The sequence below is a fragment of the Sus scrofa genome, chromosome 4 (genome assembly GCF_000003025.6).
Source record: "Sus scrofa isolate TJ Tabasco breed Duroc chromosome 4, Sscrofa11.1, whole genome shotgun sequence".
In the NCBI taxonomy this organism is placed as follows: domain Eukaryota; kingdom Metazoa; phylum Chordata; class Mammalia; order Artiodactyla; family Suidae; genus Sus; species Sus scrofa.
The window spans coordinates 33,390,468-33,417,435 of NC_010446.5; the positions used below are offsets into that span (position 1 = coordinate 33,390,468).

The 26,968-nt window shown below is 35.8% G+C and overlaps 1 protein-coding gene across 1 annotated transcript in view; it reads right to left on the minus strand.

Moving 5' to 3' along the window:
• Positions 1 to 26,968, minus strand: part of RIMS2 (regulating synaptic membrane exocytosis 2) — a 613,799-nt gene that overhangs the window by 390,853 nt on the left and 195,978 nt on the right. Inside the window, 1 exon segment of the mRNA XM_021090597.1 lies at positions 24,780 to 25,090. Within this exon segment, the coding sequence (XP_020946256.1) occupies positions 24,780 to 25,090 (311 nt within the window).

Sequence of the window (26,968 nt, forward strand, 5' to 3'; positions counted from 1 at the left end):
TTGCTGTGGCTGTGGTGTAGGCCAGCAGCTACAGCTCTGATTGGACCCCTAGCCTGGGAACCTCCATATGCCGCGGGAGTAGCCCTAGAAATGGCAAAAGCCAAAAAAAAAAAAAAAAAAAAACCAAAAACTTACTACATCTGAAAACCAAAATAAATATAACAAATAGTGACAGAAAAGACACTGATGATATAGGAATGCCTACACTACACAAATTCGCTTGCCTACTAATTTTATATCATGCTGTATCTTTTTTTGTCTTTAAAATTCCTTCATTGAAATTCTATTTCAGTTCTAAAAAATCTACAAAATCTCCCCCAAACTGCTCCATTTGGTTCCACTATTTATAATTGTTCATTTAATTATCTACTTCCATATATTTCTAAAATATATTTTGTTACATTTGTTTCTATCAGCTTCAAATAGTTATGTTTATATAACTACATCATTAATCTTGACTGATTTACTAGATAATAAATTCTTATGACACAGTACAACTTCTACTGTCTTTATAGTTCTCCATATAAACTAGTGTTACAAATAAAGCACACACTCAATAAATATTATAGATTAAGTAACTGAAGTAATATTTGCTACAATATAATTCTATGGGGAATTTCCCACAAGTTTAAGTACTATGCAGTATTTTCACTAGATATCACATAGAAATCTTCCAAGAAGAATAGGATACTTTTGAGAGTGAAATGGGTGCTCTAAATAATTATGCTAGAACAAAAGGTATAAGCCAGGATAGACCCTGAAAAACTGGGATATAAGTCACTCTACTCAAAAATAGATTGAAGAACATGGCAAACAGCAATACATGAAATCAAATTCTTTAAAGTGAAGCTAAAATGTGACAGATCAAAGCAAAGAGACATAGATCTTGTTTTAAAATATATCAAAGCACAGGAGTTGCCATCATGGCTCAGTGGTTAACGAATCCAACTAGGAACCATGAGGTTGCGGGTTCAATCCCTGGTCTTGCTTAGTGGGTTAAGGATTTGGTGTCGCTGTGAGCTGTGGTGTAGGTCGAAGACGTGGCTTGGATCCTGCGTTGCTGTGGCTCTGTTGTAGGCCACGTCGCTGTGGCTCTGGTGCAGGCTCCAATTCAACCCCTAGCCTGGGAACCTCCATATGCCACGATAAGCCTAGAAAAGGCAAAAAGACAAAAAAAAAATAATAAAAATAAAATATATTAAAGCACATAAAATCCCCCATCATTATTGCCAGTATCTAAGAAACAAAAGAATTCTAGAGATCATTCTTATATGTAAAACCAGTAGTTAGTACTCTTATACAGAATGTTTTTACAAAGATATTACCCAAAAAATGAGTCTAAGAGACAGAGAAAACTACAAATATTTTAATAAATTTAATTTTTGTAGACACAGGATAATTGCAACAGGTAAAAGGTATGGAAAAGATAACTATATACATGTCTCTTCAGTGATTCAACTTATTTCATTTCATTCCAACTCAACTAATATTCAATGAGTGCCTAATATTTCTAGAACCTAAACTATGCATGTCCAGTCACAAAGATATAAGAGAGAGCATGCCCTCAAATTCAAAATTTATAAGAGAGAAAGAAACAGTGATAATAAGTGCACTAAAGATCAGACAGTGGTAAGTACTAAAATATACAAATATAAATATATTTTATGTGTATATGTATATACACACACATATGAAATTACCCTTTATAAGCAAAAAGGTATAATTATTACTGGAAAAAATTACCGAAGTCTTCATGTAGGTAAGGACAGGAGTTAGACTTTACAGAAAAAGAAAGCTATAGGCAGACACATCAAGACACACCCTCACTTAAGGATCTTGGCACTTGCTATTTCTCTGCCTGAACATTTCCTCCCTCAAGTCTTAATGTTAAAGACTTCCCTGACCTCTAGTTAAAAACTGTTAACTATCCCCCTCAAAAATCCCTCTCCCTTCTTCTCCATATTATTTTCCTCTGTAGCACTTGTGCCCAGGACCTGGGAGGTGCCAGCTACAGGTTGTGCCTCTCACATCTAAGTGAATGGCGCCCTCTAGAGTTCATCTGCAAAGCCTGTGAAGTCCAATGCCCAAGCCTCAAGTACACTACCATCCAATGTGCTAGTTACTTCCTATTCCTTTGTCTTCCCCAAATAAAAAGCAATTTCCATGAGAGATTTCATCTATGTTGTCAATCTTCCTACCCTCAGCACCTAGAAATTTATCTTGCACACAATCAACACTCAATAAATATTTGCTGAATTAGTGTAAGCCCAGTGAGAAAAGAATTCTAGATAAGAGGCTAACAGTTATAAGCAAATACTTAAAATTTTAAGAATGAAAGATTTTTAAAATTCACTAGTAATCTGCTATAGCTAGACTGTATGTTTTGTTAAGGGAAGAAAAATACGTGGTGAGAGATGAGGTTAGAAAGGACAGATGATAGTGAACCTCAAAAAGTCACAAAAACCTATACTTCAAGAGAAATTCTACCTCTAACTTTGGAATCTTGAGAAATTATTTCAGAATAAAAAGGGGTCTATTAAACACCACCTTGCAGCAGCAATATGAAAATTAAAGTTCAAGGCCTTAAATTTTTTCACAGAGCCTAGAACAGAATAAGTATTCAATAAATGTTTGTTTTCCTTAGAAAACTAGTGATCTGAAGTTTAAGTACAAAACAGGAAGGCATCAAACATGAGCAAATGAATGACTCCGTCATATTTATACTTAAAAAACACAATTCTGGAAACAAAGTAGAATATGCAGACAAGCAAATAAACTGAGAAGCACGGAATTCCCATTGTGGTTCAGTGGTAACAAATCCAACTAGTATCCATGAGGATGCAGCTTCAATCCCTGGCCTCGCTCAGTGGGTTAAGAATCCAGCTTTGCCATGAGCTGTGGTGTAGGTCCCAGATGCAGCTCGGATCCTGTGTTGCTGTGTCTATGGTACAGGCCAGTAGCTACAGCTCTGATACGACCCTACCCTGGGAACTTTCATATGCCACAAGCGTTGCCCTAAAAATACAAAAAAAAAAAAAAAAAAAAAAAAGACAGAGAGAGAGAGAGAGAGAAAGAGAAAGAAAGAAAGCAAGACAGTTAATGCTTAAACAAAGCAGTGACAATATCCTCACTGGAAAGGAAGGATTGAATATAGGAGACATAAAAGAGTGGAATTGACCTGAAATTGCAAAAATAGTCATTGAATATGAAAATCAAGAGGAAAAAAATTATAAAATAATACCTAAGTATCTCAACCTGGGCAGCAAGGTTGATTGATGGTACAACCAGCAGGGCTTGGGAATGACAAAAGAATCTGCTCTTTGGGAAGGAATAAACACTTAAGTTCAGAACACTTAGATTTTGAAGTATCCGTGGAACAAAAGGTAAAGTTATACACTCTGAATTTGAAAATACAAGTCTGGTACATGAAGACCTCAGAACAAGAGATAAAAATTTGGGGAATAAATATCATATTTGAATGTGAAAGGCAATCATACACAAGAAGTCCTGTATCTCACAATCTCAAATGCCAACTTAATCCACTTATTAGTCTATAAGCAACTAGTACAGATGAAATCACAGAATTAAGATGTTTGCTTTTGAGAGGTACCTTCGCCATCTAGTGGTAGAAATTATAAAAACAGTTTTATTTTTAATCACTCAAAAGCTCAAATGATCCCTTACTTGCCATTTGGCTTATTAATAGCATTTCGAGCAGAATATTACAGGGAATGGATCTTTCATCCTTCATTTCTATCACAACAACTATTTCTATTCTCATTTTTGACTCTGGCCAGTAACATATTCAAACTGTATAACTCAAAGAAGCATTATTGATAAAAAAACATAACCTTTCTCACTTCTTCATAATTCACTCACTGCATAATCCAACACATACCACAAGACAGGTATATAACTAGAAATTAATGGTGTTGCTAAAGTTAATGTAACCAACTTCATGGTTTAAACAACTAATTTTTTTGATTGTTTAAGGAATAAAATGTTTTTTTGAACCTAGATATATGCTTTGAACAGACTGATTAATAGAACAGTACATAACATCTACAAATATACTCTAACATATAATAATTCAATATATGATCAAATGGTATCTCAAGGTAGTGGAAAGAACAGATTGATCATTCAATAAATATAGCTGGCCAAAGGGGTAGTCATGTGTAAAAGATTAAGGTTGGATCTGTACCTCATACCCCACTTTATTAAATTTCAGATAGATCATTGTTTTACAATGTAAACATAAAATCACTGTTTTACAATATAAAAGTATTAGAAGAAATGATAGCAATATTTTTAATCTTAGTGAGGAGAGGACCACAACACAGGATTAGATATTTCTCCAGTGAAGACATACAAATGGCCAATAAGCACAAGAAAAAATAATCAACATGATTAATCATTGGGGAAATGCAAATCAAAACCACAATTAGACAAAACTTCATACTCACTAGGATGACAATAATCAAAAAGACAGATACAAGAATTGAAAATGTATGCCCACAAAAAAACTTGCATAACAGTGTTAATCATAATAGACCAAAAGTGGAAACATTCAAAGTCCATCAACTGATGATTGAATAAATAAAATGTGGTCAATTCATACAATGAAATATTACTCAGGTATAGAATGAACAAACTACTGATGCATGCTACAACATGCATGAACTTGGAAAACATTATGCTAAGTGAAAGAAGACATATACAAAATATCACATATTGTATGATTCTATTCTTACGAAATGTCCAGAATAGGCAAAACCACAGAGATATTAAAATGGGTAAGTGGGGTCAGGGAGCTGACAGCAAGGGAGAATGGGGCTGTTGATGATTGCAGAGTGTCTTTTTGGGATGACAAAAATGTTCTGGAATTAGATGTTTATTGTTACACAAACTCATAAATACATTAAAATCCACTGAATTTTATACTTTGAAGGAGTGAATTTTTTAAATGAATTATATCTCCATTAAAAAATATATAGTCATATAAGAAAAAAATATTTCACTGCGGTAAAAGACATATTTATGTTTATACATTGGAAAAAGAACAATATAAACTAGGGCAAAGTATTTGCAATCTGATGTAAGCAGAATTCTAAAATAACCCTTAAGATTCCCACCACCCAGTGTACATACCTTATGTTATCCCCTTCCCTTGAGAGTGGGCAGAACCCATGATTATGATGAGACTTAACTCCCATGATCAGGTTACATTATATGACAAAAGTGAGGTGATTTTGTGGGTATAAGTAAGGTACCTACTCAGTTGACTTTAAGTTAATCAAAAAGGAAATTACGGAAGGTGAGCCTGATCAAGTAGTTAAAAGAGAGTTTATAGAGGTCAGAGAGAAAAGTCAGAGATACTCAGAGCAGCATGGGCATTCTCCTTTTGGTTTTAAAGAAAAACCATCATGTTGTGGGGAGGGACACTTGGCAAGGAACAGTGGCTGGCCTCTATGAGTTGAGGGCTTTAATTACAACTGCAAGGCATTGAATTCTGTCCACAATCAGTGACCCTGGAAATGGACCCTGAGCATGAAATGAGATGGCAGCCCAGCCAACACCTTGATTTCAGCCTAGTAAGACTCTGAGCCAAGGAACCAAAACAGCCAGTAGCCTAGTCTTGACCCATAGAAATGAAATAAAGATTCATGTTGTTTTAAAGCACTAGATTTATGATAATTTGTTACACAGCAATACACACAACCCATTCCACGAAGTCATTTTCCAATAAGCAAATGGAGATGCTAATAATCCATTTAAACACAATTCAATAGAAAAGTGAGCAAGATATAAGAAGTTTAAAAAGAAATCTAGGAGTTCCCGTCATGGCGCAGTGGTTAACGAATCCGACTAGGAACCATGAGGTTGCGGGTTCGATCCCTGCCCTTGCTCAGTGGGTTAACGATCCGGCGTTGCCGTGAGCTGTGGTGTAGGTTGCAGACGCGGCTCGGATCCAGCGTTGCTGTGACTCTGGCGTAGGTCGGTGGCCACAGCTCCGATTCGACCCCTAGCCTGGGAACCTCCATATGCCGCGGGAGCAGCCCAAAGAAATAGCAAAAAGACAAAAAAAAAAATAAAAAATTTAAAAAAATATAAAGAAATCTAAATGTTCTTAAACATATACAGAAATGCTCAACTTGACTTGTTTATGATATAAGAAAAAAGATTAAAAGTATAACGCAGTATCATTTTTCACAAATCAGACTAAAGAGCAAAAGCTTCTAAAGCTGTTTTGGCTAAAGAATTAGGAAACTGGATTCCTAATAATTGTGGACAGAATTATAAGTTGGTACCATCCTGTATAATAAACAATTTGGCAATGCAGACAAAAAAATTTTAATTGCACATATTCTTTGACCAAGTGATTCCACTTCTGGGAATTTTAGTTTATCTTATGGACTTGCTCTTACATAGAGTTTTAAGTATATACAATATATGTATACACATATATAACGTTATTACAACAATATTAGTAATTTCAAACAAATTGGCACTAACCTAAGTGTCCATCATTAGGAACCAAGTAATTTTAACATATTCATTAAAAATATTGGTGAAGCATAATCATTATGTACTAGTAAAGATATGTTATTACATGAAAAAAGAAAAATGACAGAATATTATATATATGCTATCGTTTTAAAATAATATATACATATACTTTATATGTAAAATTAAATTTTATATATTTACATATGTAAATATTTATACATGTAAAATATATTCTTATATTTTCAGAGAATAACTATAAAAATACACATAAACAAAAACAGTAACAGTGCTTGTAGTCAAAAAAGAAACTGAATGGCTAAGGTATGGAGTAGGTATATAGAATAGAGAGATAATACACAAAAGAAGAAATACATCTTGAAGCATAAGACAATGAGCTCAGATGTCTTAAATTTTAATCCAAAAATAAGAATTCAAAAGAAGATGAGAATCAAAGATGGGTAATTATGGAATAAGATCACTTAAGCCATATTTTAAATTATCATAGTTATTTTTCAAGTAGCTATCAAAGCTGTCTCTATAGAATAATACTAAGTCATTTAGAAGAAAATCTAACACTTGCTGATAAAGAAAATAAATTTTACCTAATACAAACTATATGCTATGAATGAGTTTATAAGTTGTTACTCTTTGACTTTGCACCCAGTTTAAGAAGCATAAAACATAAAATTCTCTTTATACCCTTTCTTAGATCAGGTAATTTTATTTACGGCCCTTTGGAAAGATCAATTTTGATATTCAAAATGTCAGACCAAAATGCATACAACCTATCCTAAAATACTCTTATATTTGTACCATTATATAGTCAAATGGTGAGACATTTTAATAATTTTCAAATATCAAGAGTTTATACTCATGCTATATATATTGCAACCCTAAGTAGCATAAATCCCAGTTCAACTATGTGTTATCTTGGACTTCAACTGCATTTCCACAGCAAAATCTTTTTATTGACTACTCAATCTCTCTACATATCTTTTATTTAACTTATCATATAAATTTCCAAGCATTATATACAACACATACATCCACGATATACTATTTTTCAACATGAAAGCTACTACAAAACTCCTTTCATTCATCTATTGAACAAACTTCTATCGATGGTCATCTCTCCCACCATACAGCACAGCTGAGTAGTGGAAACTATTTTGGAGAAAGACAAGAATAGAAAGACAGACTGAGAAATAGAGAAAAGTTACTGAGATAGAGTTCATAGTATTTGATTCCATAACTCCAACTGTTCATACAGTCTATCATCATTCTTTTCCTGAGGTTCTGTCAAACACCCCAATATTCTTATAATCCATCCCCCTTTTTCCTTAAGCTGTTTGATTATTTCATTCATTCAGTTTTTCAACAACTGTTCACTGAGCACTATGTGAAGTGTTAGGAATACTGATGAAGAATTCCTCCCTTACTTTTGTAGAGAAAATTTTCAGTCTTACAGTTGACAACCATCACTTTTTAAACGCTTTTTAAAAGGGCAACACTTGCCAGTACGATGGCGTTCTTCTGTTAATGAAGCCAATAATTTACTTTTTGAGGACACAAAGAAACTTGGAACTCAAAATGACTAAAATTAATTTTAAAGCATAGTTATCTAATGTAAAAGAAAAGTCATGGTCACAGAATGACACGTAAAATACACCGTCTATAAGCACTATTGTGCCACTTCTGTTTCTCCTTTAAATAACTATACTATCTTTTGGGAGTTCTCATGTGGTTCAGCAAGTGTCTGGAGTTGTCACCACAGCAGCTCAGGTCACTGCTGTGGCACGGGTTTGAGTCTTGGCCTGAGAACTTCCACATGTTGGAAGCAGCCAAAAAAAAAAAAAAATTGTTTTAAACTATACTAACTTTTGGAATAGACGTTGCTTTTTCACAAGATATTATTTTCTTTTTTGCATTCATGTGTTCAGTGATTATGAACCCCCTAGTGGACAGCAAGTGAAACAAAAATTTTGTGCAAGTCACATATTAGTTAAAACACATTTTAATTTTTTCGCATCTTGCTGATGAAATATTTACTGCAAAAGTTTTTCAAATTACCAAATACTAAAATACATAAATATCTGTAGGTTTACACTATGCAATCAATGACAATACCACTGTAGAAAAAACATGCAGGCTACTTTCCATACATTCTACAAGATTGCTCAGCTTCTATCTCCTGCACATATTTCATATACATCAATCTAAATTTTCCAAAATCTCCCACAATCTTGCTTCCTGCACCTCAAATACTAAATAACAAGTCATGACAAAGCTGACCTATACATCAAAGGGCAAGGGGGACAGCAATATCAAATACTTCTCCCACCACCACCAGAGACCTTGCAATCATGTTCCACTTCGTCAGCATGTGCTTTGCATCCTGTCCTTAAAAGAGAAATGTTAACTATCTTGTATCCGAGAAGTTGGGAAAACGACAGATTATTGCCTACTGTATTTCAGATGAGAGCTCTGTTTACTGCCCATGTATTCCACGCAGGACAAAATCATGTCAGAAATTGTAAGCACAACATTAAGAACTATCAAACTCAATCCAGCTTGTAATGCAGCTCTAAATAAAATATTTCATGTAAAAATCCTGGATGAATGCCAACCTATGTAGGCTGCCAGGAGAGCAGGTGTAAACAGGGGCTGTCCTGGGCAAACTGGCATATATTACTATTCCATTTATAGGTCACTTAAATGAAATAAACTTGACAATGGTTCAAGTTTTAATTCGCTTAAAAATAGGAATAGGGGCTCTCTTGTTTCACCTAAATATTGAAATTAAAACTATTAAAATTACTGGAATTCCCTTGCGGTGCACCAGGTTAAGGATCCAGCATGTTGTCACTGCAGCTCGGGTTTGATCCCTGGCACGGGAAAGTCCACGTGCTGCAGGTGTGGCCAAAGCCAAAATAAAACAAAATAAAAAACCTATTAAAAATTATTTATTCCAAGAGAACAGCCTATCTGACTTCTACCTAGTCAAACCAATTTTCATATGTTAAACATTCTTCTAAAAAAAAAGACATAACTTATCTTCAGAAGCTCATATTATATTCTTAAAAATAAAGATGTTTCTTCAATGTTAGCTACATGAGAACATGTCATTATATATCTTCATATCTACTGAATGATCATTCTGCCAGTAAGAGACAAAGATGCTACAGAAATAACATCGGTCACATCAAATGCATTCATATTACATTTTCCCTTCATTCATCATCTGCACCACACTTTTACTGAATGTGCACAAATTACTGAATATGGCACCCAAAAGCTAGTCTTTGTTGCCTTTTTTGTTTCATCTAATAAATTCTAAAAAGTATAGAAGAAATACCTAGAAATAAAGATTATGAGATCACTTGTTTCCACGTTATGAAGATTCCTTTTTTTCCTAAGGCAACCTCCAGTTCTCTTTTCTAGTTTCTTAGCTTTTTACAGCTTAATTTCTTAACTATACTTTGATTCCCTTTTAAAAATGATTTCCCTTTCCATCTTTTATCTATTTCCCCTAATCTTCATGTTAGCTTTCCCTCACCACACATCTCAGATGACTATTGTGAATAAGATTCATAAAGAAATATGTCACAGTTTCATAGGACAGTTCATAAAATAATCCATATTGTCTGTATATCATATGTAATCCTCACCTGGAAAACTCTAAATACAATTGGTTTGACTCCAGGTCTAAGAGCATTCTATAAATACAGGAACTTTGAATCTATGGAAAAGAGTCATTGTTCAAAGACTTATGAAGAAAAATCCTTCACTTCTGATCCAATTTCACAATAAATCTTAAATATTTAGTACCAATAAAATTTCAATGAATCCAGCAATTTAAAAATGTAGCAAACTGGAGTTCCCACTGTGGCACAACAGGGACTGTGGCATATCTGTAGCACTACTGTGCAGATTGGATCCCTGGCCAGACACAGTGGGTTAAAGAATCCCATGTTGCTCAGCCACAGAGTAGATCACAACCACAACTCAGATCTGATCCCTGGCCCAGGAACTCTATATGCCGGGGGGGGGGGGGGGGGGGGCGGGGGCGGTGCAAAAAAAAGGGAAAAAAGGTAGCAAATTAAGACAGTAGATCTTAGAGGTTCTATTCACAAGAAAAAAAAAATGTATAACCAAGTGTCGTGATGGATGTTAACTAAACTTCCTATGGTAATCATTTTGCAATGTATACATGTATCAAATCATGTTGTACATGAACTAGTGACAAGTCAATTATATTTCAATACAGCTGGGAATTTTTTTTTTTTCTTTTCTTTTTAGGGCCAAACCTGAGGAAGTTTGGAAGTTCCCAGGCTTGGGGTCAAATAGTTGCTGTAGCCGCAGGCCTACACCACAGCCACAGCAACGTAGGATCTGAGCTGCGTCTGCGACCTACACCACAGCTCATAGCAACACTGGATCTTTAACCCACTGAGCGAGGCCGGGGATTGAACCTGCATCCTCATGGATACCAGTTGGGTTCATTAACAACTGAGCCACGACGGGAATTCCTAACTGGGAAATTTTTAAACAATTTAATGTAATTATGCACCTAATTTCCTTTTAATTTTTTTATTGAAATATAATTTACATTCAGTAAAAAGTACACAAATCTTTAGTGTAACACATCAAAAGCCATTGACAAATATACACGACTAAGTAATCCATAACCCTCTCAGGACAGAGAAGATTGCCATCAACAAAAGCATTATGATTTCTTACACTAAAGATGTGTTTTGTCTCTTGTTGAACTTCATATAAATGGAATCATATAATATGTACTCTTTTATGTCTAGCTTCTTTCATTGAGAACAATGGTTTTGAGGCTTATCCATGTTTCTGTGCATGTAAATGGTTTTCTCATTTTATTGATGAACAATAATTTGAACTTACCACAATTTGCTTATCTACTCTCCTGGTTGATGGACATAGGGGAAGTTTCCACATGGGGGCTACTAAGAACAAGGCTGCTAAAAACATTAATATACAAGTATTTTCATAGAAACATGATTTCATTTTTCTTAGGTAAATACCTAAAAGTAGAATTACTGGGTCACAAGACAAGTTTATGTTTAATTTTATAAGAAACTGTCAAACACTGTTCCAAAATGCTTGTACCATTTTACATGTTTTATACTCTCACCAGCAAAATAATAGAGATCCATTTGCTACAAATTCTCACATGTGTCGAGATGTCAGGCTTTTTGTTATTGTTTTAAAACTGTAGTTTTACGAGTGAGTACATCAAAGTATCTCATCATCTTGCTTTGCATCTCCCAAATGACTAAACACATAGGGCATTTTTCCCGTGTTTATTAGCCATTTGTATATTTTCTCTTGTGAAGAGAAAATTTTTATTTTGTATTACCTAAATGTGTTTTTCGTATTCCTTTTTAAGCTACATGTACTGTAAATATTTTCTCCCGAAATTTTGAAATATAATTTGGTTATATATTTTCTTGGTATCTTGTGATGAACAAAGCTTTTATTTTAATGATGTCTGTTTTATTGTTTTTTTCCTTTTATGATTAGCGCTTTTTGTGTTAATCTAAGAAATCATTGCCTCCCCACTAAGTCATGAAGACAGTCCCCTCTAGTTCCTCCTAAAAGCTTACAGTTTAACATAAAGCAAAATCACAATTTCCCTTCTATATTTTCTTCTAGAAGTTTTATACTTTTAATGTTTACATTGACAACTATGATCTATTTTTTTTCTTTTTTTTTTTTTTTTTTTTTTATCTTTTCTAGGGCCACTCCAACAGCATATGGAGGTTCCCAGGCTAGGGATCTAATTGGAGCTGTGGCCTCTGGCCTACCCCACAGCCACAGCAACACGGGATCCGAGCTGCATCTGTGACCTACACCATAGCTCACGGCAACGCCAGATCCTTAACCCACTGAGCGAGGCTAGGGATAGCACCTGCAACCTCATGGTTTCTAGTCAGATTCGTTAACCACTGAGCCACGATGGGCACTCCAATTTTTGGTTATTTGTAATATGGTTTAAAAAAAAAAAAAAGGAAGCTTTGATATTCATTTTGTAAATGGATATTCATTGTTCCAATACCATCTGCTCAAAGTCTCCTTTCTATCCTTTCTCTACTGAATTGCTTCTGCATCTTTGTCAAAAAATAGTTGTCAATACAAGAGTGCATCCATATACAGACTCTCCGTTCTGCTTCCTTGATTCATTTGCCTTTCTTTACATCAATACCATACTGTTTTAATTACTGTAGATATGTAATTTCTTCAAATCGAGTAGTGTTAGGTTAGGCCTCTAACCAAGACCAATGTTTTAAGAACATTCTTGTTTTCTAATATAGGTGTCTAGTACTATAAACTCTGCCTTAGTACTGTTTAGTGGTATCCTACAAATTCTGATGTTCTGTTTTCATCTTAATAAATGTTTAAAAATGTTCTCTACATTCTCTTTTGATTGCTTCTTTGATCTACAGGTTATTAAAAGTCTGTTATTTACCTTCCAAATATTGGGGGATTTTTCCAGAGGTCTTTTTGTTACTGATTTCTAATGTAATTCCACTATGATCAGAGAACATATATTTTATTACTTGAATTCTTTTCAATTTAATAAGCCTTGTTTAGAGGCCAGAATATGATCTGTCTTGGTAACTGTTCCGTGAACCCCCAATAAGAATACTCTTCTGCTGCCTGGTGGATTGTTCTATAAATATCGATGAGGTCAAATTGGTTGGATATTGTTATTCAAGTCTACTATACCTTTGATGATTTTCTGCCTACTTGTTCTCTCAGTTATTGAGAGCTCCAATCATAATTGTGGATTTGTTGATTTCTCCTTACAGTTTTATCCGTTTTTCTTGTATATTGAGGCTCTACTAATACAGACCTAGACATTCAGGATTATTATGTCCTCTTGATTAATTTACCTCTTTATTATTATAAAGTAACATTCTTTCCCTCAATAACATTGTTTGCTCTGAAATCTACTTCGATCTTAATATAACCAGCTTATATGAATAAACTTAACATGTTGTATCTTTTCCATTCTTTTAACTATATTTGTCTTTAAATAAAGTTTGTTTCTTGTAAACAGTGTATTGTTGAGTCTTCAGTTATTACCAATCTGAAAATCTATGCCTCAAGGTGTTCAGACAAATTATATTTAACATGGTTATCAATACGGCTAGGTTTGTCTACCAATCTTGCTGATTTCTCTTTGCCTGTCGTGTTGTTCCTTTTCTGTCCTCTTTTGATTAAGTATATTTTATATTCACTTTATCTTCTTTGTTAGTCCATTAGCTATAATTCTTTGTTTTGTTATTTTAGGGTTTATAACACACCTCTTTAACCTATTATAGTCCTCCTTCAAACAGCATTACTGGGAGCTGTGGTGTAGGTCACAGAGGTGGCATGGATCCTGTGTTGTGATGGCTGTTGTGAGGGAGGTAGCTGTAGCCTGGGAATTTCCATATGCCGCAGATGTGGCCCAAAAAAGCCCCCCAAAAAAGATTTTTAAATAGTAAGAAAAAAGATTATATATTTACCCATGTATTTATCACTGCCATTGCTCTTCATTTCTTGGTGTAGATACATACATCCATCTGGTATAATTTTCCTTCCACCTATAGGACTCTGTTTAATATTTCCTATAGGGCAGTTATGCTGGTGGTGAATTTTTTCAGTATTTGTATTTCTGAAAAGTATTCTGCCTTCATTTTTAAAAGCTATTTTCACTGGGTATAAGATACTAGTTGATGGCTTTCTTTTTTTTAATCTTTCACTACTTCAGAGGCGTTTGCATTTTTCTCTTCTCTCTTGTGTTGTTTCCAAAGAAGCTTTGTAGTTTTAATGAAATTTGAAAAAAATTCTACCAATCATTTCTTTAATTTTTTCTTTGACTCTTCATGCTCTCCTCTTCCTTCAAGGAGAAGAGATTAGCTACTTGATATTGTCCCAAAATTCACAATACCCTTTCACTTTTTAAATTATTTTATTTTTTTATTGTTTCATTTTGGATCATTTCTATTGGTTTGTCTTCAAATTCACTGATCTCTTCTTCAATTCTTAATCTTCCATTGTTCCCATTAAGTACATTTTTTGTGTCAAATATTATAATTCTCATCTCATTTTAATATTAGGTCATTTTATTTATTTTCATATATTATACATCTACTTTTAAAATATATGGAATACAATTATAGTAACTATATTAATGTTCTTGCCTGCTCATTCTAGTATCTATGTCACTTCTGTATTGGTGTCCAGTCTCTCATTACTTTCTCATTATTGACCATGTTTTCCTACTTTTTTGTATGCCTGGTTATCTTTTACTGAGTGCTGAACATTGTGAATTTCACCTTGTTGGGTGCTGGATATTTTTTCATTCCTATAAATCTTCTTGAACTTTGTTCTAAACTATTTGGAGACAGACTGATCCTTTCAGCTCTCGTTCTTATGATTTGTTATTCTGTCTGAGAGCAGTGCCCAGTTTAGCATTAATTATTCTTCACTGCTGAGGCAAGACTTTATAAATCACTCCACCTAGTATTCCAGAAATCTTAAGGTTTCTTAGTCTGGCTCCAAGGAACAGACACTACTCTTGGTTCTGAATATGGGCCAATGCTCCTTCTAAATCATTTTAGATGATCCTTTCCCTGGACTTGAATAGTTTCTTCACATACATGTACAAATCATTCCTCCACTGAATACACAAGGAATATCATCTGGAGCTCTCCAGGATATCTCACTATTCAGCTGTCTCCTCTCTGATACTTTGTCTAGCAAATTCCAACTGCTTTTGTCTCCCCAAACCCTCAGAACCGTCTGTTCGACTCAGAAAGACTGCTGGGGTCTGCTTATGCTCTTCTCCCTTGAAACATCCTGGAAATTCTCTCAAAGCAGCATGCTATAGCAATCATGAGGCTCACTTTATTTCCCATCTCTCAGGTATTAATCTCCTTTGTTGTCTGGTGTCAAAAACACATTGTTTCAAATACTTTGTCTACCTTTCAGATGTTTCAGGCAGAAGGGTAAATCCAGGCCAGCTATATATACATACAGCATTTATATGTACATATCTATATGCACACATATACCTATATATACATAAACACATACATATATACATCAATCTATATATACAGCAGAAGTCTTTTTTTTGAGACGTCTTAAACATAGATTTTAATTATTATTTTTACTTTAAAATAATCAAATGGTTACAAAGATACTTGGAAGGTCAAGGTAATAGACAATAAAGAAATGACGGTTATTACCAAACTGTTAAAGATTCATTACACAAGTTTTAAATTGCTCTAAAACTTTACATTTTAGATCCAATTTAACTGACTTATATTTTTACTACTCCCTTGACATCACTTATGTCTAGAAGCATTTTTCACCTTCTAACAAAATGCCCTGAGTTATAGGGAGTCATATGTCATTTTTTTGTTTGTTTTCCACTCTTGCCTACTTAAAATTCCTGACAAAAATCATAATGTAGTCTCTCAGTACTTTCATTAAATGTCATTATTTAAGCAGTAAAATGTAGAAATATTTAAGAATCTGTAGTGCCTATAAAATATTGTTTCTTTATAGCTATGCTTCTTAAAATGGTTCATAGTCTATTAGAAGTAGCAATAATTAGAAGTTACTTTTTCATATCACTTTTTAAATTTTTGTTTCATGATATTAAAAGGAAGTAAAGAAAATAGATTAAGAAATATTACACAGGATTACAATAACAAGATTGGAGTTAAATGTCCTTAATGAAAATTTAATATTCCAAATATAGTCAATTTGAAATATGAATCATGGTGAAATTATTTGAGCTGTGTGGTAACAATATCTACATTTAAATTCAATAAATAGTTGTTGAATAAATGAATTGTAATAATGAGTTATTGTAACAGAAGTGAACATAATCCTCTACTAATTGAACACAATACTATTAACCTATAGAGAGAAAAACAGCTGGAAGAGAATGCTTCCAAGTTTACACTATGGCAGAAGACTTTAAAATACAACATAATAAAGAATTTTAGAGGTGGAAGTCTTTTCAAGATCTTGAAGAATGACTTTCCTATCTCAGAGATGAGAAAAACTGAAGCACAGAGAAAAAATAAACATCAACAAATGGTAACAGTAAAGAGAAGAAGTAAGAACAAGACCTACATCTTCTAGCTTTCGGTTTTTCCACCTCTTGCAGCATACAAATTAGCTATAATATTTCTTACTTTTTAACTTCTCCCAACATTCAAGGAAGTACTAAATAAATAAACAGCAAAACTTTACATTAAAAAATTAGCTGTTTCCTAAATGTCACTAATTTTCAAACTATGAAAATTATACAGCATCTAACTTTTGAACAATTTCAAATGTATAAAACATCAAATAAATGTTTGTTTTAAAACCATTTTACTTTGCTTTTTCTGTAATTTTTTAACAAAAAATATTGTTTTAAAAAATGGTTACTTTGGGGAGTTCCCATGGTGGTGGAGCAGAAACAAATCCAACTAGTCCCAAGGACATAGGTTCAATCCCTGGCCTTGATCAGTGGGTCAGGGATCTGGCATTGCCATGACCTGTGGTGTAGGTCTCAGATCAGACGTGGCTTGGATCCCACACTGCTGTTGATTGTCCATAGGCCAGAAGCTGTAGCTCCAGTTCAACCCCTAGCCTGGGAATTTCCATATGCTGTGTGTGTGGCCTTAAAAAACAAGAACAACAACAAAAAGGTTATTTTGGAGTTCCTGTTGTGGCACAAAAGGACAGTGGTGTCTTGGGAGCACTGGGACGCAGGTTCAATCTCTGACCTGGCACAGTGGGTTAAGGATCCGGCATTGCCATAGCTGTGGCTCAAGTTGCAACTGTGGCTCAGATCAGATCCCTGACCCGGGGAACTCCATATGCCACAGGGCAGCCAAAAAAAGAAAAAAAAAATGGTTATTTCGCCCACACTCCTCTAATCCCATCTCAGATCCTCTAACCCCATGATTCACAACTCTTTCACCCCCAAAGTCTCTTTGTAAAACAAATATTTGTAACATCCCCTTTTTTACTCTGATAATGAAATATAGAGGTAAAAATGTCCTAACAATTTTCATAGTTTTTAAGACATATATATTCTTTTTTTAAGACATATATTCACAACTCTATAATAAAGAGAAATAAGTAATTTATTAAAAAATAAAATATATTTAAATAAGTAAAGGCTCAGGAACAACAACCCAAGATGTCATAATAAAGGAGTCAGCTTCTTATAGCTACATGAATGTAATTAACCTGTGCCCCACTCAATAAATATATCCAGAAGAGTATACGCAAATGTGGAATGATGTTGCCTCTAAGAACCACAAAGATTCACTGTTATGCCTCTTAGCAAAAGGGCTATGGAGGACAATGGCCACTGAGCTCTTAAAGTACAGTACTGCTGTTTCCCTCCTTCATTTATCTCTAGATGCCTTTGTGCTCTGCTACTGGTCTCCACTATTAATATTGGCATCACTTGGGAGCTTGACAGAAATACTGATTCTCAGGTCCTCCCTCAGACCTATAAATTCAAGTCTACATTGTTAATAAGATGGTCAGGTTATATGGATCTAAGTTAAAGGCTGAGAAACCACTGTGCACTCTTGGGGGACATGTTAAAGGAGAGGGTAAGCAAAACGCATGTAACAAAAAAATGGTTATTTCAAACCTTATTTTGAAATTTAAAAAATTGAAAATTAATATTTTGTTCTAATAAATAAACATTTGCCATTTATGAATAAATTAAGTAAATACTCATTCACTAGAAGCTAAATCTGGGAGGGGGGTGGGACCAAGATGGCAGAGGAGCAAAAACACAGCGCTCACCTTCTCCCACAAACACATAAAAAAAAAACTACATGTAGAACGATTCGCACAGAACACCTACTGAATGATGGCAAAAGATCTTAACCCTCCAAAAAGAGCAAGAAACCCTCCAGATAACTGGGTAAAATAAGAGGGGGGAAAAAAAGAGAAAGGAATCAGGACAGGACTAGCACTCCTAAGAAGGAGCTGAGAAAGAGGAAAGGAACCCACACACTGGGAATTCACCTAACTGATCTTGGAGATCATGGAGGGCCTCAAAGCCACAGGGAAAAGCATAGCAGCTGGACTGAGGAGGGCAAAGCACAGAGAGAGCTGCAAGATTTTCGGTACCACCACCCCTGCACACCACAGCCTGAGACATTCAGGCAGGAGCTGGGAGTGAGACTTAGGCTCTGGAAGTCAATTCTGGAAGAGGACTATGGTTGGCAGTGTGCAGACAGCCTAAGGGAGCTAGGGAGCAGTGGGCCAAGGGCTGGGGAGTGGAGTGCCACAGCCAAGGGAACTCATGTGGAGGTCTGGGCCCACAGGAGATGCAGGGTGACATTGTCGGGGAGGGCAAGTGGAGGAGGGGCAGACCGCCATAGGAATATCTTTCTCTGTGCACCTGTGGACTCTTGGAGGGTAGGGGTGCAGATGGCCAATAGGCACATGAAAAACTGCTCAATATCCCTAATTATCAGAGAAATGCACATCAAAACTACAATGAGGTCCACTTCACACCAGTCAGAATGGCCATCATTACTAAGTCCACAAATAACAAATGCTGGAGAAGGTGTGGAGAAAAGAGAAAGCTCCTACACTGTTGGTGGGAATGTAAATTGGTAAAACCACTATGGAAAACAGTATGGAGGAACATCAAAAAACTAAATATAGAACTACCATATGATCCAGAAATCCAACTCCTGGGCATATATCCAGACAATACTTTCATTGAAAAAGAAACATGCACCCGCATGTTCACTGCAGCACTATTCACAATAGCCAAGACATGGAGACAACCTAAATGTCCAACAATAGATAAATGGATTAAGAAGATGTGGTACATATACACAATGGAATATTACTCAGCCATAAAAAAGAACAAAATAATGCCATTTGCAACAACATGGATGGAACTAGAGACTCTCATACTAAGTGAAGTAAATCAGTAAGAGAAAGACAAATACCATATGATATCACTTATATCTGGAATCTAATGTGTGACACAAATTAACCTATCTACAGAAAAGAAACAAACTCATGGACGTGGAGAACAGAAATGTGGTTGCCAAGACAGAGGGGAGGGAGTGGGATGGACTGGGAATCTGGGGTTAGTAGATGAAAACTATTGCATTTGGAGCAGATAAGCAATGAGATCCTGCTATATAGCATGGGGAACTATGTCTAATCACTTGTGATGAAACATGGTGGAGGATAACGTGAAAAAAAGAATGTATATAAATGTATATTTGGGTCACTTTGCTGTACAGCAGAAACTGACAGAACATTGTAAATCAACTATAGTAAAACTTTTTTTTTTTTAAAAGCTAAATCTAGAGCCAACTTGGTATTCATTCATTCAATAAATACTAAGGGTCTATGTGTAAAGCACTGTGCTAAGATCTCTGAGAGAAGTAAAAGGTCAAAACCACTGCAGCATAGTTAAAGAACATAGTTAAAGATAATTAAGACATACAGTTTAAAGCTAAAGTTTAAAGTATAGTTCTGAAAAAGAAGGAAATTAACATAATTTTCTCACAAACATAGTTGTAGCTCCATAGATTTAAATTTAATTGAAGCAAAGCTTCTCTTTTTGAGGCCACTGGCTTCTGAACAGTACTGAAGAACCAATTACTAGTAATACTTTAAACTAGAGCCATTCTGGTAAGATAGGAAAGAGAAATGCGGAAAGTGAGAGAATGAGGTAAGGTCAGGTAAGAAAGCAGCCTTAACTGGAGTAATGAAATAGTAACAAAAGAATATAAGTCAAGAAATGAGAAATCTCAACAGCACTAAATACTTACTCTCTAGGGCAGAAACTGGCAAAATTTTTTTGCCATCTAATATGATCTCTTATAACTACTCAACTCTGGTGTTGTAGCTGAAAGCAGCCATAGACAAGTAAATTAATAGATGTGTCTGTGTTCCAATTATACTTTTTTAACAAAAGATGAGTGGTACAGATTTGGCCCCAGGGACATAGCTTGCTGATCCCTTGCTCTAGGGGAAAGAATCCAAAAGGTTCATAGATATATGCCTAATAAATTAATGTAGAATCTGCATTTTGAAATAATGGAACATATGCCCCCCCTTTATTTATTTATTTATTTTTTTTGTCTTTTTTTCTAGGGCCACTCCCACAGCATATGGAAGTTCCCAGGCTAGAGGTCTAATCGGAGCTATAGCCGCCAGCCTATGCCAGAGCCACAGCAACACGGGATCCGAGCTGCGTCTGTGACCTACACCACAGCTCACGGTAATGCTGGATCCTTAACCCACTGAGTAAGGCCAGGGATCAAACCCGTAACCTCATGGTTCCTAGTCGGATTCGTTTCCACTGTGCCATGTCAGGAACTCCAAACATATGCTCTTTTTAGCTTATGATAAGAGGAATTAAATCATTCTTGAAAAGAAAGTATTTTCCAAATAAAAGTTTATCCAAATTATATCGAATTCCATTTTCTAGGTATACTGCCAAATCTGATATTAAACTCTGATTTCTTCCATGACTAAAAGGAATTCTTGTTAACAAAAGGAGCTATTGGTTTGACCTGTATGAGGTTCAGAAAGGAAGGATATAATTTTAGGATATATTAAGTCATTTAAGTAGGCATTTACTCGTAATAGCAGTCAAAGGCATCAGGAGAAAGAAAAAAAGAAAAAAACAGTAGAATCTGACCCTATAATGGTAGAATCTACCATTATGTCAAATTCTACCATTTATTTAGGTTAGTACTTTGTCAATGAAAGAAGCATTGAGAGACAATACTGATCAAGCCTTGGTGAATTTTAAAAAGTTGAAATTATCCCATCCGTTCTCTCTGACCACAATGCTATGAGACTAGAAATTAACTACAAAGAAAAAAAAAAAAAAAAGGAGCAAAAAACACAAACTCCTGGAAGCTAAACAATATGCTACTGAACAACCAATGGAATCACTGAGGAAACCAAAAGAAACTTAGAGACAAAAGACAACAAATATTAGACAACCCAAAACCTATGGGACACAACAACAGCAGCTCTTAAGAGGAAAGTTTATAGCAATACATACATATTTTATTCAAGCTTATATACCTTGACCATTATAGTTGCTATTTTATAGGTTTTCTTGATTTCTAAAGTCTTTTTCCTGGAGGCTGAGAATCTCCTGATCACTTAGCTGTTTTCTGGGGTTTTTTTCTTTCTCCTTTATCTGAGTTATAGTTCTCTGTCTTTTCACTTTTATAGGTTTTTGACGTGGTGACCTTTTAATAGAGTTGTAGCCTCTCTTACTTCTGGTGTCTGCCCTCTTGTGGCTAAAGTCAGTATGGGGGCTTGCCGTAGTCTTCCTGATGGGAGGGACTGGTGCCTGCCCACTGGTAGGTGGAGCTGATTCCTATCCCTCTGGTGGGTGGGGCTTTGTCTCCGGGTGAGATTAGTGGCAGCTGTGTGCCTGGGGGGTCTTTAGGCAGCCTGTTTATTGAAGGGTGAGGCTGTGATCCCACCTGGATTATTGTTTGCCCTGGGGCTTCTCAGCCCTGATGGGTGAGGCCAGATTTCCCCAAAATGACCGCCTCCAGAGAAACACTGATGAATATTCCCAAGAGCTTTGCTTACAATGCCCTTCCCCCACAACAAGCCACATTCACCCCCTGTTTTCCCAGGAGATCCTCCAAGAACTGCAGTCGGGTCTGACCCAGATTCCTATGGAGACTTTGCTTTGCCCTGGGACTTAGTGCACATGAAAGTCTGTATGCACCTTTTAAGAATGGGGTCTCCATTTCCCCCAGTCCCATGGAGCTCCTGCACACAAGCCCCACTGGACATCATTGCCAGATGCTCTGGGGGCTCTTTCTCCCAATGCCAGCCCCAGGTGTGGGGGCTTGACACTGGGTTCAGAACTCTCACTCCTGTAGGTGAGTCTCTGTGATACAGTTACTTTCCAGTCTGTGGGGCTTCCCACCTGGGAGGTATGGGGTTGCTTATAATGCGTAATTGCCCCTCCTACCTCTTGATGTGGCCTCCTCTTAGTCTTCTGGAGTAGGATATCTTTTTGAAAGTTTCTAGTCCATTTGGTTGAAGATTGCTCAGCATTTGGTTGTAATTTTGTTGTTTTTAGGAGAGAAGTTGAGCTCCAGTCCTTCTATTCTGCCATTTTAATCCCGTCTCCCTTCTTGATTTCTAAAGTCCTTGCGTATCAGATACTGCTACTATCTCAACCCACATTGCTTTATTTTTCACTCTTACCTACATAACGATTTATGTATTTTTATTATATATTATTGTATTTGTAATATTCTGCCTGAGTGCTTTCTCTGGCATAGGAACATACTTGACCATTGAGTTCTTGGGAGTCCAAGACCAATAGCAAAGGAAAATTATGGATAAGTACCCCCAGTCTCCTTGTCCATTATATAGGATAACTCTCAGGTCACGATATCTTATCCCCTGGAAGTCCCAGTTAAAACTGAGACACAACTGCTAAAAGGGGTAACCTGCTCTTGAATGCATCCAATACTGTATTCTTTTTCTTAACTGTGTCATTCCCCACTTCCCTACAGGTAGTGCCTGGGATTGCCTTGCATATAAACTACCTGCTCTCACATCTTTGTGTGCTTAAGGTAGCCCTCAATCTAACATGGTCCTCTAACCTTAAAATTCTTGGATTCCTGAGATGTGTTCATAGCACACCAACCATGAAATCACCATGTTTTGCCCAAAGATAGGATTATACTATTTAGCTTTGGCTAGTTTTCACAAGAACTAGTTTAGCCATAATTTTATTATTCTCCCGAGACACAGCAAACACACCAGGATGATTGCTTTAAGCATCTCCTAAAGTGAATCCCAGTTATCTTACCTATTATAATTGAGTGCTCAGAACCCATTCTCCTATAAAGTACAATTTAGATTTGCTTTTCCATAAACGCTGATGTTATATTTGTTCACATGAAAATGTATCTGCCACTTCTGGATAACAGTATATACCAGATTTTTTTTTTAATTTTTCAATTCAAACAGAAATATGGAATAGAAAAATAATCTTCCCAAGAAAAATTTTTTTTGTTTTTCTCTTTTTGCCTTTCCTAGGGCCGCTCCCGCGGCATATGGAGATTCCCAGGCTAGGGGTTGAATCGGAGCTGTAGCCACTGGCTTACACCAGAGCCACAGCAACGCAGGATCTGAGCCACGTCTGCAATCTACACCACAGCTCACGGCAACGCCAGATCCTCAACCCACTGAGCAAGGCCAGGGATCGAACCCACAACCTCATGGTTCCTAGTCGGATTCGTTAACCACTGAGCCACGACAGGAACTCCTTTTTATTTATTTATTTATTATTTTTTTTTTTTTGCTCAAGAAAATTTTTCATTCTTCTCCTTCCAAAAGGAGGAAATATAAGATCCATAAACACTTTTTTTTTTTTTTTGTCTTTTTTGCCATTTCTTGGGCCACTCCCGCGGCATATGGAGGTTCCCAGGCTAGGGGTCGAATCGGAGCTGTAGCTGCCAGCCTACACCAGAGCCACAGCAACGAGGGATCCGAGCCACGTCTGCGACCTACACCACAGCTCACAGCAACGCCGGATCATTAACCCACTGAGCAAGGGCAGGGATCGAACCCGCAACCGCATGGTTCCTAGTCAGATTCGTTAACCACTGCGCCACAACGGGAACTCCCATAAACACTATTTCTTAAAGTCCAACACTTGGAACATGGAAAAGTCCATAGGATTGAGCCAAAATACTAAATAACAGAGTTATCCCATGGAAATGTCAAACTCACGAAACCCTTTCATCTATATTTACTTACTTGGAAAACCACTTCATCCTTCAGCCCAAGGTAGAAACTCTGGAGACATCATTAACCTTCCCCATTCTTTTAACTCCACTTCCAGTTAATCCCATCAATTCAACCTCTCCAAAGTGCCTTACAACCATCCCTTCTTCACTCCCATTGCTCTTATCCCAATTTGTCTTTTCTATGACCATAACCTCCTATCTAGGTTCCTTTTTTTATTTCACTTCTTCATTCTGGAAAATCTGATAACCTGACACTCCTTCATCACACCTATAATAGTTCACGTCCTGAACATCACTTTCAGCATTTATATAAAACAAATGGACATTTACATTTCATTTAGACAATTCATTTGCTGCCTAAACATTTCATGTATTTGTATTTCTGTTTGGAACGAAGATTAAAAATAATGTTACCTAAATATTAAGCAAAATGTTTACCTGTCTGAAGCTATGTCACTGGCAATTTGGTGCTTCGCTCCTGACCCATTTTTAATAGAATCCTGTCTTGTGAGCCCATGAGATCGACTTTTCTCCACTGCAGGTACAGATAAGTCACCTGGGGGTCCTTGGAACTGGGCCTGCTCATGAAGTTTTGCTTTCTTCTCCTGAGGTGCCTCCTCATTCCGCAGTCCTCGGACAACCTTTTGATCAGGTTGCTGTGGTGTATTAGATCCACTATTATAAAACCATGCTCCTGATTTAGTGAGGATTTCTTGTTGTTTTCGGCACAAATTACATACCCACATAACCTGCACACGAATATACAGGGAAAAGATATTAGTGTTTCCAAAAGTTGAAAGTAAATAAAAAGAGAGACAACAATTCAAGCTAACAAAAAAGTATATGGTTATCCTGTCTGAAGTTAAAAACGTAATCCAGATAAACAACTCCCATTAATTAAATTATATTTCCTTTCTTTTAATTTTGTCAAAATAATTAGAACAAAAGAGACAATGTTTACCGGTAGTAGAAATGCCAAATTAGAATGTAAAAATTACTAGTTGTTTATTTGCATTGTTTTTTTATTTAAATTAGAGGCATAGTATAACATCCAGAAAATGGATTTTGAGCTTAGACAGTCTAGAGTTTAAAGCCCATTCTAAGACTAGAAACTGCAACCTTCAACATGGTACCTATAAAACTTAGTTTCCTTAATGATAACATAAGAGATCAGGGATGATTATACTCATTTTCCTATATTGTTTTCAGGACTGAAATAATTTATATAAAAAGTCTAGCACAATGCCTGGTATATGTTGGACCTACAATAGACTACTTTCTATTCTTCCACCGATTATATTAAGTCCTCCTGAGGGGGCTTTTATTTCTCTTGAGTAGGTCCTAATGGCTAAAATAAAGCTAGCAACATTGCTGATCCACAATAGAAACCTTTAATTGTTCATAATTTTAGGAGGTTACTTTACATAAACTATACCATGTTAACCATTTTTAAGGGTACAGTTCAGCAGCACTAAGTTTATTCAAATGGTTGTAAAACAGATCTCCAAAACTTGTTCATTTTGCAAAATTCAAAATCTATATCCATTAAAACAGCAAGTCCTATTTTCTTCCTCCATGAATCCTCAGGTAACACCATTCTATGTTGAATTTTTTTTTTTTTTTTTTTTTTGTCTTTTTGGTATTTCTTGGGCCGCTCCCGCGGCATATGGAGATTCCCAGGCTAGGGGTCCAATCGGAGCCACAGCAACGCGTGATCCGAGCCGCGTCTGCAACCTGCACCACAGCTCACGGCAACGCGGGATCGTCAACCCACTGAGCAAGGGCAGGGACCGAACCTGCAACCTCATGGTTCCCAGTCGGATTCGTCAACCACTGTGCCATGACGGGAACTCCGATGTTGATTTTTTTAAAGGATATGTTCTTCAGACTCCAGGAATCTAACACTATTAAAAATAATACCTGTGTGACTAGAAAAATTTCACCCTCTTCTGAAAATTGTTTTTCAGTTAATCGGAATAAAACCAAAATCATACATTCATGAAATAAAAGGTGTTTGTATTTCAAGTGTTTTTTGATATTTGACTATATGTCAAACATGTAATTTTAGCTCTCCAGATCACTAAACATTTCCTCATAGTTTACATAAATTATAGTACAAATAATCACAGTAAAAGAAAAATTCAACATGGTATTTTCAACTGATACTAGGATATTTCTGTAAAACACCGTTTAAAATTTTTGCTTAATTGTTCATCATTCCAGCTCATGTTGTTTTTATAGTGCGTATCACACAATACTGTACCTGATCACTTTTTTTTTTATCATTTTCTTCTCTCTTCAAATTGTATAGACATTTCTCTTTTCCCCAACCAAATTCACAGCTTACTGGGGGCAAGGTCTATATCCTCTATTTGTATAATGAAACCTTACAAATTATAGAACAGTAAACCCTCTAAATGCTTGCTAACTTGAATTCATTTGAAAGTCCTTATGGGAGATGTATTATAATAAAATGTTTTATAATATTACACTAAGACTTATGTTTCATCCATTTCCCAAAGAATTAGTCATCAATAACATCAATTTTTGGTGATAGCTTGCTTTTATAAATAAATAAGAAAGTACTTTTGATATGAAAATACCAAAATATCACCAATTTAAAAAAA